The sequence below is a fragment of the Suillus bovinus genome, assembly GCF_016758785.1.
Source record: "Suillus bovinus strain UH-Sbo-P2 chromosome Unknown EDB93scaffold_110, whole genome shotgun sequence".
NCBI classification, from domain to species: Eukaryota; Fungi; Basidiomycota; class Agaricomycetes; order Boletales; family Suillaceae; genus Suillus; species Suillus bovinus.
Window position 1 is genome coordinate 72,674 of NW_024542166.1, and position 12,830 is coordinate 85,503.

The following is a 12,830-nucleotide window of genomic DNA, read 5'->3' on the forward strand; positions in this document are numbered from 1 at the left end:
ACTATTACGATCAATTAATCGCACCGAAGTTCGCGAATGTCTGCCGGGCGGACTGTAAATTCGGCCAGTGTGACTATCCGTCATGTCAGTGGCCCCGGACATTAATATGTAATATCTCCTATAGATCTATTGTCATTACTCCATGGATGTCGAGTTCCAATTGGTCCATCTTTACCGCATCGTTATTCCTCCACACTTTTACCTAAGTTATCTCCTATTTTGATTTGTCATAGCCCGTGTTGAATTCCTCATATAGCTACTCGATTACCCAACTTGAAGCGCATACACGTCAATCACTTGTAATTAGGCGCGGAGATCTGAATTCAGCCAACACTGGTCTCAACATAATCCTTGAGTTATGTAACATGGCAGCAAGACTAGGCAAAAGATCTCTGGATGGATCCGTTGAACTCCCTGAAGAAGTACTAGTGCTCAAACTCGCGAAGCCCAAATATTTGCAGAGAACGCACGTTGACATAAAGGAGCTTCCATCATTTGGAAATTTTTGATGAGAGAGGAACCAACAGCTGAGTGATATATGTTTCTTAATGATGTGATAGAAAGCGAAGAGAATGTTCGAAACGCAACACAACGCACGTGCACTGGAGTAGGACGAACTCGTGATAAGATAATCGATGATCAGTGTATGCCCCTTTTACGTGTTTATTTTTCAGCCAAGCCCAGCGGCCATTCTGTCGCTGATTCCTCAGTTCTCCGCCTTGTTCATTTTGAGTATCTGGCGCCTGTTGTAACGTTGAGTTCTCAGGCAGTTTCCGTCCGCTTAATCTTGGCCATATGATTGAAAAAAATTCCAACCTTTACTAGGCACAATTTCTTGTTCTGAGCAAGGAACGAGAAGGATAATGAGCGAGAGTTTGAAGGATGCGTAGCTCGACTCGGATGTCATAGGTAGGTCGAAAAAACGAATGAAAGGAAAATTACGACAACGCTCAGCTAGAAGTGTGGTGCCTGCAGGCTACGTCTCGGCACCTGTACGATCCTGAAGATTTCGATGTATGAGAGCCTGGGCCTGGCTCGGATTGTACAAATTGCGACGTGGAGAAGCTAGGGATGACGGACACTCACACATCGGGGGTTTCAACACTTTGCCTCTCAATCAAAAGCAGAACTGGACCTCATTACAGACCTAGCCTAGAGCGTTCTAGAGCACTCCAGAATACCTTTCGGATGTGATTTCACCAATAGGTGGTAAAATGTCAGTTTCCCCGCTGTGTCAGGTGTTCGAGAGCGGTTCAACTTATTAGGTCACACTGAGTCCGGAGGAATAATGAGTGAGGAACTCAACATAAAGTAGGTTACGGATTAGACTGGTGACCAGCCTGCCTAACGAGGCAAGCCGTTGATACTACGGATCTAGACAAATGAAAATAGGAGCGCTAATTATCTTAGATGAGGAACAACATTGCAGTATCGAAAGATGAACCAATCGGAACTAGATACTATGAAGTGGAAGCACACAAGTAAAATAGGGCGCAAGATGTTATCTAGGAGATTGACATCCTACTAATCAGACGCCATACTACCTCCTGCAGCTGACCCTTAGAGAAAATCATGTAAGTGACTCGCGCCCAATTACACAAGGATCCAGATAGAAGCCAGCCTAATTGATGCATGCCCTTATACGAGTATAAACGCCAGATAATATTCAAACGTTCGTGTATGTGTATGTCCATGGTTTGGACTGAGCTTGAACTCATGACCATCCCCCAGCATATAAAGGCTGTCGTGTTCAGCGGTAACCTCCCAACTCCCAACCTACATTTACTACTTCAACTCATAGCTCATCTTACCATGATCAGTGGCACTCGCGTCATCTTTAACGTCAAGTTCCCCAACCAGGTCATTGACTTGCAGAACGGCGTCAGCGCTGATGGCACTCCCATCATCGGCTATGAATTCGACAGCCAGAACACAAACCCGCACCAGCGTGTAAGTCTTCATTCGTTCCTTGACTCACACCGTGCAGGCTCATGATCAGCGTAGTGGCTCGTAGAGGTCATCGACAACAATGCTGACGGCAATAAGTTCACAACCCATATAACCAACAACGGAACCGGAAAATATATCAGGGCTGAGCCAGAGATTCTTGTAAGAAATGCATGCTTGCTGCCATAGTGGACTGTTGTGACTTACTATTTTTTGGATTTGCAGAACCAAGGGGTCGTCAGCAGCCACATCGCCACCAAGTGGACGCTGGTCAAACAGAACGACATGGGCCAATACATGTGAGTGATGCGGCGGAGAACCGTAACACACTTTCCTACAAGTCACTTATCTACCCACAGCATCAAAGGCCACGAGGGGGATTTGGTCGTCGTCCTCCCGGACAACCAAAATTACACCCAGGTATGGCTTCAAGCTCGTTATGCGCCGGACGAAATAACTCACGATTCGTATTTTGTAGCTCAAGCTCGCTGTCCCTGATGACAGTGACGAGAGGCAGCTTTGGACGGTGCAGGATATGTAAGGAAAGCCGCAGCCCTTGTTTGCTTTCAAAGTGGCTTGCGACAGGTTGCATGCAACAGTCCCATGTCTCCTTTTCGTCCTCGTTTTGGATCAAGAATTTCATGATGTAACAGAAGCTTCATTGTGTCGACTTGCCGTTTAGGTATTCCTGTGCTGTATGTTTGTAAATCACCAGCAGTTTCGTCCTTGTCTGCAATACCGCCCTTTCTGCTGCCTTTCGGCCTCGAAAATATTCGGCAACTTGTAAATATGAGAGTGGAGCGAATACGCGCGAGTAGTGGTAATAGGTGGGCGCGAACGATGTGAGGCGTTGACAGCGGCAACATCAACGGTGACAAATGCAATTGCCACAGCCTGTACTGCGTTTACCACGAGCTCGGAGTATGGCGAAGCTAAGGGGACTCGCGAAGCAAGCGAATAACACGGCTTTGAGTGTGAAACTATTATTCCAGAGCGCATATATTCTGCGCGCAAAAAAGACCGAATGAATAGGATAAGGAGCATGTGTATATCTGAGGAAAAGGGGACATACATTCAGAGCAAGCAAGTGAGGTACTCGAACTCGTGAGAGGACAGAGCAACGTTCAGCAAGTATGTGCATGCAAAATGTGCTGTACATGTACATGAGTAGATCTTAATAACCATCCAGCATTTCTGTAAACGACGGTAAGCACTCATCGATGGGGCAACTTAACTGCATGTTCGTATACATTCTGGTTTTCGTTCGGGGTAAAGTACACTAAAGCGCAGTATGTCAATTCATAATTAGTGAGATGTGTGCTGGAGTTGAACGTACGATGCAGGTCCGTGATGAGGAGGAGGGAGGGAGATACATCAGTAAAACGCCCGATTCCTTACCTTACTTGCTTTCAAATTTTCTCGTTCAATAAGCAAAAATTTAACTATAGACCAACTTATCTTGTGCTTTTTGTACTTTGTTTCCTTACTACTGAAGGCAGATCAAGGTGGACAAGTAAAAACGGAGTAAAACTCAATTGAGTTGGGTAAAAAGGAAGTGGGACAATATATTCGGAAGTTGAGGAATTGACAATTCTAATTTGAATGCGGAGATCGTGCGTACACGGTTGCGTTCTGCAGGTGCAGTGTGATATTAGTTACTAGTTGTGAAAATAAAAAGGAATAGCAACGTCACTGCTTGTCCTGTATCACACTCCTGCCACCTTTGCACTAAGTATGTGTTGATCAGCAGAGATCCATATGATTCAGAAAAATCTAATTGAAAAAGCGAGTATGGACCAGACTGAGAACTCCGAGTCTTCAAATGCATGCGTTATGTAAAACTGACCTGCCAAAAAAGGAAAAAAAATCGTATTCCATCTTGCAGTGATTTGGCGCTAGCATACCGTTCAGTCAAGTATATGTTGGCGGTTGCCTGATAGCACTTGACGAGACAATGGGGCTGGCCGGCAGAAAGGAAAAACAACGCATTCCAAATGACCCACGAAACTTATCATGGGCAGATGGCAAGTCACCACTTTACTTCCGAACACCATCCTTACCTCTCCACAGATGCAGCTCGCTTTGGCCAATCTTACATGTCCAAGCTCGGCTGGGACCCCTCAAAAGGTCTAGGCGCCTCAGGCGATGGCATGAAATCCCATCTTAAGGTCTCTCAAAAGCTTGATATGCTCGGGATTGGCGCCGCTCATCAGAAAGACCCGCATGGTATCGCGTGGAAACAGAATAAGGAATTCGAGGCTTTGCTGCAGAGGCTTAACGCGCAGGATGGTCAAGATTCTGCCTCTAAGCATGTACTAGGAGAATTTGTCCGGCCTGAGCACCCTGCAGCGAACGCAAACTCTGAAGAGGACAAGGAACCGGACCAATCACCGAAGAAAGAGAAGAAGCGAAAGCGAAAGGAAGGGGGACATGCCGAGGACGGAAAAGAAAAGAAGAAGAAACGGAAGAGAGACCAGCGCCAGGATGAAGATGTCGAAGATTCACCTGCAGCAGATGCATCAAAAGCCACTTCTCAGCATATCGATCCTCCTGCCCCATCCCCAGATATCGTGTCACCCATTCTGCAAACAAGACCAAAGGGACGTCCTATGGCGTGCGTTTATTTATGATAAATACAATTTTTGATGCTGACTACCTCTCTTAGCCACCGTGCTCGCATACAAGCTGCTAAACGCCTTGCCAACAAATCAGCAGCTGCCATCTCTGAAATTCTCGGGATCGCACCGACTCCTTCATCCATTTCATCTACTACTCCTTCCGGTTCTCTGACCCCAGTCACACCTGCAGACAGCGACCTCACCCTCGAGAAGCTCACAACGTCGACCAAGAGCGTCGCAGACTATTTCAAGGAAAAACTTGGAGCGAAATCTGGCTCTAATACCCCAGCTACGAATAACGACGGCAGCATTTCTCGGGGAGGGATTGGCTCTAGTGCCCCTTCTCGAGACGACGTAGATCAACCGCGAATTGGACTCGGTGCAGGCCGTAGCTTTGGAGAAGGTGGCTCTTCGAACGTGGTCGCCCAGTTCTTCAATACATCCTCCTCATCACATGCCACTGTTGTTCAGATGGCATCCTCCGCTATACAGAGTATAATTCAACCTCCCGAACCGATAACGACACCTTCAACAGATATTTCCGGGGATAAAGAGATGACTGAGAGACAGCAACGCAAAATGCAGAGAAAAGAAGAAAGAAAAAGCGGGACGCAGAGGTGGTTGATGTGGTCGCGAGGGCAGGCGTCGAGATGCCCAACAATGCTAAGGCGGAAAAGAAGAAACGGAAAGAGGAACGCAAGGCGAAAGCGAAAAGTGCGGAACCATATGATCTTGCTCCACCGGCTGTTGTGGAAGAATCCGAAGAAAGCTTAGAGTCTGAGAGGAAGTGGCGGAAAGATGATAAGAAAAAGAAATCAAAGTCTGATAATCAAGTAAATGCAGAGGAAGGTGAAACCCGGCCCAAAAAATCTAAAAAGCGCAGAGCGGATGATTCATGATCTCTCCTAAAGTCGCCGTTATACCGTCTAGATCTCAATATATACCACCGCCATCAAGCAGTACTACATTATCAAATTTGTATGTATATGCGAAGGAACACAGAAAACAAGGTCCACTGTCCGCTATCAATGAATATAAAAGTCCAAGGTCTCGCTGCGTGACTCTATAACTACCTCTCAAACACTTTATACCCATCCTTGAACTTGTCCGGACTCCCGCAAGAGTCGTCGCAGTACCTCTTCAAGGAGTTCACAACCTCCGGAATAACATCCTTATCAACGTCCTTTCCCCAGAGGATGTCCAAGTGTTCATATCCATCCAGACGCGTGACAGTCGTATGGTCCTGGGAGCTCTTTAAGCATCATTTGTATGTCAACAAGACTATCCCTGTCCCCATATAAAAGCACGATTGGGGTGACGATATTCTTCGTCGGGAACCTCGCAGGTCGGTACGCACGCCCACCAGGAGAGCCAAATGCGCTAACATCGTCGTCATACATCTGGAATGCACCCTCGCGCATGATCTGGAACCAGTGCACGACAGATTTGACAGACGCTAATGAGTAGAGATGGGCATATGCGGCGATTTTTTGGAGATACGAGATGTTCTGACTGTCCCAGTTGAAGAGGAAACGCATGGAAGTGTCGATGACGCTTGTAAAGATGGGGGGGTATAGGATGGCTTGCCATGTTGTTGTAGAAGACAGAATGGCTTTACGTCCGAAGAATAGATACACTAATGTTGGGCTGTGATGTGCCATTATTAAGGATAGACAGTTGGTAGTCATGCAATGAACTCACGAAGCTTTCATGAGGCCATCAACAAGAGGAGCCGCTAATCCTCTGGGACTCATAGCAGGTGCGAGTGCAATGAAGACGTTCACCTTCGCGTTCAATTGTGGATGAATGCTGAGTGCGGCGAAAGCTTGCGCAGTGCCCTGGCTGAAACCAACATAGCTCAAGGTGCTCGACTTCGTGATATCCAGGATATACTGGATAGAATCAGGAATATCATGCCAAGCAAAGTCGTCGAGACTGTAGTTCCAAAACTTGACCGAATTCGGGTCATGATGAACCGACTTCTTGGAATACTTGTTCCCTCGGTTGTTGCCCATCCATACGTCAAAGCCTGTCATTAACTCCTCAGCATCACGACGTATCTAGTAGCATAATTATACGCACCTTGCTCAGCAAGCACAAATGGCAAGCACCTCTCAGCATTCGTCAAACAGACCCATACTTCGCTATTCATGAGCAACCCATGATGCAAATACACCACTGGTTTTCCTGTGCTCGTCCCAGGACTTCGTTTCCTCTGCCCCCTCTTCGTCGGGAGCCTATGCAAGCCCAATAAATATCCATCCTTTGTCAAAACAACATGTTCTTCATGTGTGTAACCCCAATACTGACATAGCTCTCCGAAATCCTTCGCCTTCCGTATAGCATCAGCAACATCTTCAGCCTCGGACTTGCCTTTTGCATCGTTCACGGAGAAATGGTGAAAGAGGGTCCGTGAGTGGTCGTAGAACCACTGGATGATGGGCATGGGGAGGAGCATGATGATGAAACTGATAGCAGTCTCGAAGACCAGGAAGAAGAAGCCCCCAACAAGAGCTGCGTATTCGTGCCCCTTGAGACGTCCAATGAGAGGAATAACCATAAGTGAATGACCGCTCAGTTCGAGTGTGAATTATTCTTGCTCTGTAAAAAAAACTCAGTGTAGTTGGGTGATAAGAATACTAGGTGACCAATGAGTGTTATGAGAAAGCACTCGGTAACTCGAGTGGAATAGTGATGCTGAGGCCATAGTATTGAACAGGTTCTCGGTGATATTTTGAAACACCGAGCTGAGCTCCTATATTCGGCTATTTAAGACAACCAGAAAACACATGTATTGTAGGTAGGTCCTTACATAGTACAACAGTATAAGGCAAAATATTAAGCATTAGACCCACGATTAAAGATAAATTCATCCGCAGAGACATAATATGTAAGTGAGTTGGTCTCACATGTCCGTGCACCAAATCTCCAGCTTCCCCTCACCTCTTCCCTTCGTGTTCGCTCGTGCAGTCTCGATGGCAAGTTCATAATCACTACCATCTCTTAGCGTCACTTTCACATCATCCTCATCCTTGAATTTGAGACCCAGACCATCCATAGTAGTGCCGAATTTGCTCGTTACGCGCTCGACGAATTCCTCGAATGACGTGTAGGGTGTTAGCATCATTCCACGCACATCGCCTTGGTAATGCAACTACAACAAACGCGATTAACCACTTGAAATGACCAAGAATGCGATAGAACGGACCTTCACACGAATATTTGACACTTCATAGGGATCATCATACTCTCCACTCACGTACCCCTCCTCTTCCTCGTACGCTGCCTTCGGCCGCCTCTGCGTCGCTCGCCTGGTTGCTTTCCGACGCATGCTTCCCCCACCGGTACGGGAGATATTGACAGCGGTTGGCGCCTCGGAGTTCAGGGGCCCCTGGTTGCCGAGCTCATTGCGTGAGGATTTTCGCTGAATCATCGAACCAGTAACCATCGTCCCTGAACTTGGCTGTGTGCTTCCCTGAGGCCACAATACCACGCGATCCACGCCCATAGTGGGTAGCGGTCCTTGCGCGACGGAAATTGAAAGATCTTCAGTATAGGAAGCAATGTAGTCATCGAGGAAGTTTTGCTGTCTAGTCGATGCTGAGAAAAGTGGTTAATGTAAAATAACCGACGGCTTCAAAGACACCTACCCTCTTGGGAAGGAGCGGCACGGAGCACGAATGGCACCTTTGGTACGGGAACGCCAGGCTGGAGACTAGATGGGAGTACCTGGTATCCGTTATCAGGAAGGGTCTGGGTTTGGTACGGCTGAGGTTGTTGGTACTGATTACGTGCCTGCGGCGGCTGGTTCTGATTTGGCTGCTGTTGGTATTGTTTCGGCATCTGCGGCGGATCAGGATAAGATTGTGGCGCGAACGGAGGCTGGAAGGGACGCCCAGGTTGATTGGCGGGCTGGCTAGGCAGAGGTTCTTTTTTCTTTACATTTAGTCCTCTCGATGCAGCTATACCTGAAGGGGTCATCGGAAGGATAGTAGTGTTGCTGCGGGAAGGTGCCACAGGGTTGTTCCTCGCCAAAGGTGACGTGGGCGACAGGGTAGGTGCATCGTCAGTTGAAGGGCGACCAGAAGCGGAGGTGGAAATGTCGATGCGCGCAGGTACGGCAGTGTTGCTTCTCGACAAACCTGATGTAAGGGGTAATGGGAAGGCGGAAGTAGTGGACCTTGGACCCGCCGTCGTTGTCTTAGAGCGCTCGACACTAGGCCGGGCGATGGGTTCAGTACCTGACGGGTAATGAACATCAAGAAATTGAAATAGTAAACTATAATAGAGCGTACGTGGCGGGGGAACAGTTGCGCTTCTCCTTAAGCCATCATCGTCCCTTTCTTGATCTCTTCTTTCTTTTGCGTTCTCACGCTCCTCCTTGAGTTTCTTGATGCCAGTGAATTCAGTGAACGCATCAGTGGCTTCTGATGCTGCCACAAGTTTCTGCACAAAAATGACTTAGCAGCCAATAAACAGACTAGATGGAAACGTACCGCCTTCCCAAGATAGTCTTTACTTTTTGAATTTTTGAGCTTATTCTCTGAAGGGCGGTACAAGACGCCAACAGGCTAGAAACATGTGCCATCAGGCATCATCACTGAAAAACGAGGAGAATGACTTACAATACTAAAGACCGTATATCCCTCTCCACGATCTCTAATGGCATCGTCAATTACGTCGTGATCTTCGGTTACCTTCGCATTGCGTGCATTCTCCATCTCAGCTAGCCCCTCTGTCTGGTAGCCAAGATAAATTTGAGAAAGGCCTTTATTGAAGAGGACTTCAGGTGAGAATAGTTTGAATTTGAGACCGATTTGTTCATAGTTACTGGAAGGTAATTAGAACAATAATGCATAGAAGAGCTCACAAACAACACTGACATGGCTTGGTTTCCACGAAGATACAGTAGTGCATCGTCAAAGTTTTGCAAAGCAACATCGTATCGGCTTAGCAAAAAGTTAGACACCCCACATTGAAAGTAGCTATTCCCAAGAAGTTTTGTCAGCTCAAGATGAAGATGGCAAAAATTTAGAAATAACATACGCGATAGCAAGGAACGGATCAAGAGTTGTAGCAGCCATGAACTGCTGGACCGCAGCTTCATGCTCACCGATTGTGGCATAAATCAGGCCCATGTTTGTGAGGATTTTGGAAGAATCCGCGATGCGCTATTGCAACACGGATTTGAGATTTGGCAAGTTTCGATTGAACGAGTAGTAACGCACCGAAAATGAATCCAAGGCCTTCTCGAAATTCTGCTCATCATATGATTTCAAAGCTGCTGCCCATGTGTCCAGCTCTGCTTTCAAGGATGTGGCCATAGTGTTTGAAGATGATGTGGAAGTAAAGGAGGCGTTCCAGACGCAGACGAATGTTTTGAAACAGATGCACAGCAACAGAGTACTACCTGGAGGTTTGCAACGGAAGGACAAGGAACGTAAATGAAAAGAGACGCAGAATCTGATCAACGTGGGCCGGCCCCGGAAGAAAACAAAAAGGGGATTACTGGAAAAGAAAAAAGAAACCGAAAGAAGCTAAGAGCTGAACGAAGGAGAAAATGGGGACGCAGTCGCAGGAACGTTGTATCCATTTCGGTGTAATAAATAGTTCATTGTCACGGGCAGTGTTCTAAATTAGGCTAAATATAAACAAGCGGCAGTGGGCGGCAACTGTGGTCGATGTCACGGTGAGGCACATCACTGGCTGTTCATAGCACTCACGCACAGGAAATCAGCATAGCACAACGTACCGAGGGGGAGAACATTCAAAGCGCTCAACGTTAAACTTGTAGATCCATGGAGAACTCAAGACAGTTGTTCAGATTTGAGGTACGCCGCAGTCACAGTAACCTAGATCTGCATTCTGATGAGTTTCCCAGCTCAGACTTGTGTTTATACTTATATATAAGTACTTGGTGAGTCTACCATGGACACGCATGGGCAGATGGTTACAAGTCCCATATCGGTGCTTCAGCACTGCGGCTTTCTCATAATAAGTTTCCAACTCTCTCGCGCATAAAGCTTCCTTTTGTCCTTTCATTTTCCTCTTTCAAAATCACGCCCCTTTGTCTCTCCGATTTTCTGCAACTCTGAAACACAATCTGGACCTAACAGATCCCCAAGGGGTACACCAAACCAAACTTGAGCAAAGTCCAATGAAGTGCTGCTGAGGTAGATGGAGAACGCAGACTCTCAAGAATCTCGCCCAAGCCCAAACACCGACGAACGAGTCCCGGCCTCGGTCATTCATCATCGCAATAGGTAGGCAAAGCTGCTTTCGGAGCCTTGGCATCCACGGCGGTAAATTACACATTCGAACTTTCACGGTTCATATTATCATCCGTCCCATTGATTCATCAAATTTGCAGAGGTACCTTTCCTTACAACCTTGCGGATACTCGGCACCTTACATGGGTACGAGCTATGCAATATTGTTGAATGTTTTCCAACTCAGTCCCTTGCAGTGTGACAGATGCGAGGCACATCATGTGAAGTTCAGCTATGCATGTGCAAATATTAGTGGGGGATAGCTATCAGGTCGTCCTTCCGGCAAGGATACCCGAAGGACGGGGCAAGACAAGGCGTCAATTTGCACTCGATTTGGTGCCCCTGAGCAACGTTCGACATCAATTGCGATTTTTGTAAATCCACTCGGATTTAGATTTTTAAACTCGCCGTCTTGTTGGGATACCGCAGGATAGCGCCTAATAGCGCCCAGAGCACGCGGAAATCACAGCCCCCGAGGAATGGATCATGGCGCTCCGACGCGTGCGTAATGCAAGATCCAGTAGGCCCTAGTTTCTCATCCCACCAAAATATTGCTCGCCTGATGTGTTCTTCATACTGTGCGGCGTGCGTCATTCAAAGTCGAAAAATGATTCTAATTGACATTTTTCACATACTAAACGGGCATGATTTACAGTATGTCTAAATTTTACCACCAAACATTCGGTAAACCATGAAATATAGGTCTAGCAGTTGGAGCTCAGCGACAGCGGGAGAAACATACCTGATCACTCCGGGAAGCGAGCCTCATCTCAAAACGGAGCTGCCAAAATCAGGCTGTATCCATGCAGTACACGATACACGTGGAGGGGGTAAAGCTACGCCTCCGAAACAGATTTCAGATTTACAGACGGATGCATGAGCAATCGTCGGTTTACCTAGCCCGAGGACCAGTGTGTGCAACTTACATACAGATATGGACGCTGCGGAGAGATCAACATAATACTTTACCGCCGGTAAACGTCATGACGCGTTAATGAAGAAACAATGGGGGCTATCGAAGATCCCTTTGAACAAGACGAGCTGATTTTTGCTGCTTTCAGGCAGCTCCCCCGATGGGCCAAGCTCCCCGATCAAGTGTCTTCTTTAGCCTATCGCAATACGATCGATTACCTGTTCGGCCATGGGATGCATAAGGAGGCATCAGGTCGCTAACCCCATGTACCATTAGATGGATGTATCATTTTACATTGCCCCATAAAGACAGACGTGTGTAAAATGATGGTAGCAGAGCGAGTGATCTGGCGAAACGAGTGATGACGGATCGTATACTGCCAGTATACAGGCTTTTACAGGACAATTAGATGTAACAAGCGCCCAAGCCCATATATTTGTCACAAAGGCAAGACCGTTGGTCGAGGGGCTTAAAGCTTAAAGTGTTGGTCTGCCTTTCCATTACCGGTAAAACGGAAAGTGCCGCAGATCATTTCAATGATCGGAACTACTACATAGCTTGGGCTTCAGGCCAGGGGGTTCCTCTGGGCAGTGTTTGGTAGTCTGTCATATGGCGATGCCCTTGAACGATTTCGTGAAGAATTTTCGCATTCTACGCATCCCTGACTACACTTTCGGGCAGTGCGGGGTGTGCAAGGTGTGTCGCTCGTGACCCCGATCGCGAATTTGATTGGAAGTAACGCCTCTGGTCCGCCCCGAATGCCACTAATATCTTAGCACCGACCGACGTGAAGTAGAACGTTCAGATGTGGCTGACCGATCACGTCGGGAGCTGTCACTAACTTCACATATTCTGGCTGTGCTCATGGTTATCATGTGTTCGACTAGTGGCAATGCAGCATGAGTAGATTGTTCAAGCAATGGCGAATTCAACATTGATCAGTGTTATAATGGTCCATACTTTGGCCGGACATACCCACTGCTTGAAGCACTGGATATAGTGGCTTTCGTTTAAGTTGTTCCTCGGTATGGCTTTTCTACTGGTAAAGGTACAATGATTCATCTGGTTCCTACTGGCACAGGA

At 47.2% G+C, this 12,830-nt stretch overlaps 4 protein-coding genes across 4 annotated transcripts; 2 read left to right on the forward strand and 2 right to left on the reverse strand.

Moving 5' to 3' along the window:
* Positions 1-1,812: 1,812 nt before the first annotated feature.
* EDB93DRAFT_1108544 (uncharacterized protein) lies at positions 1,813-2,488 on the forward strand (the record flags this gene model as incomplete). The annotated part of the gene is made up of 5 exons (XM_041447851.1): positions 1,813-1,950; positions 2,005-2,109; positions 2,173-2,246; positions 2,307-2,367; positions 2,426-2,488. The coding sequence occupies 5 exons, from the start codon at positions 1,813-1,815 to the stop codon at positions 2,486-2,488; spliced, it is 441 nt and encodes a 146-aa protein (XP_041301937.1).
* Positions 2,489-3,811: 1,323 nt separating this feature from the next.
* Positions 3,812-5,556, forward strand: EDB93DRAFT_106379 (uncharacterized protein). The gene is made up of 3 exons (XM_041444868.1): positions 3,812-3,971; positions 4,018-4,561; positions 4,613-5,556. The coding sequence occupies exons 1-3, from the start codon at positions 3,902-3,904 to the stop codon at positions 5,337-5,339; spliced, it is 1,341 nt and encodes a 446-aa protein (XP_041301938.1). The 5' UTR covers positions 3,812-3,901; the 3' UTR covers positions 5,340-5,556.
* Positions 5,557-5,773: 217 nt separating this feature from the next.
* EDB93DRAFT_1256079 (triacylglycerol lipase) lies at positions 5,774-7,125 on the reverse strand (the record flags this gene model as incomplete). Its single annotated transcript, XM_041453889.1, has 3 exons — positions 5,774-6,212; positions 6,267-6,594; positions 6,648-7,125. The coding sequence occupies 3 exons, from the start codon at positions 7,123-7,125 to the stop codon at positions 5,774-5,776; spliced, it is 1,245 nt and encodes a 414-aa protein (XP_041301939.1).
* Positions 7,126-7,295: 170 nt separating this feature from the next.
* EDB93DRAFT_1181426 (uncharacterized protein) lies at positions 7,296-10,179 on the reverse strand. Its single transcript, XM_041450659.1, has 9 exons — positions 9,794-10,179; positions 9,612-9,736; positions 9,449-9,550; positions 9,191-9,395; positions 9,062-9,136; positions 8,861-9,011; positions 8,216-8,806; positions 7,774-8,165; positions 7,296-7,719 (listed from the first exon to the last, which is right to left on the reverse strand). Exons 1-9 carry the CDS (start codon positions 9,887-9,889, stop codon positions 7,471-7,473), a joined length of 1,986 nt encoding a protein of 661 aa, XP_041301940.1. The 5' UTR covers positions 9,890-10,179; the 3' UTR covers positions 7,296-7,470.
* Between the last annotated feature and the right edge of the window lie 2,651 nt (positions 10,180-12,830).

Excerpts from the sequence above, each read along its gene's own strand:
- EDB93DRAFT_106379 (XM_041444868.1), top strand. The coding sequence starts at position 3,902 with ATGGGGCTGGCCGGCAGAAAGGAAAAACAACGCATTCCAAATGACCCA. Across the intron at positions 3,972-4,017 it reads AAACTTATCATGGGCAGATG|ATGCAGCTCGCTTTGGCCAA; the intron begins GCAAGTCACCAC and ends ACCTCTCCACAG. Across the intron at positions 4,562-4,612 it reads CCAAAGGGACGTCCTATGGC|CCACCGTGCTCGCATACAAG; the intron begins GTGCGTTTATTT and ends TACCTCTCTTAG.
- EDB93DRAFT_1181426 (XM_041450659.1), bottom strand. The coding sequence starts at position 9,889 with ATGGCCACATCCTTGAAAGCAGAGCTGGACACATGGGCAGCAGCTTTG. Across the intron at positions 9,551-9,611 it reads GATCCGTTCCTTGCTATCGC|CTACTTTCAATGTGGGGTGT; the intron begins GTATGTTATTTC and ends TCTTGGGAATAG. Across the intron at positions 9,137-9,190 it reads GATATACGGTCTTTAGTATT|CCTGTTGGCGTCTTGTACCG; the intron begins GTAAGTCATTCT and ends ACATGTTTCTAG.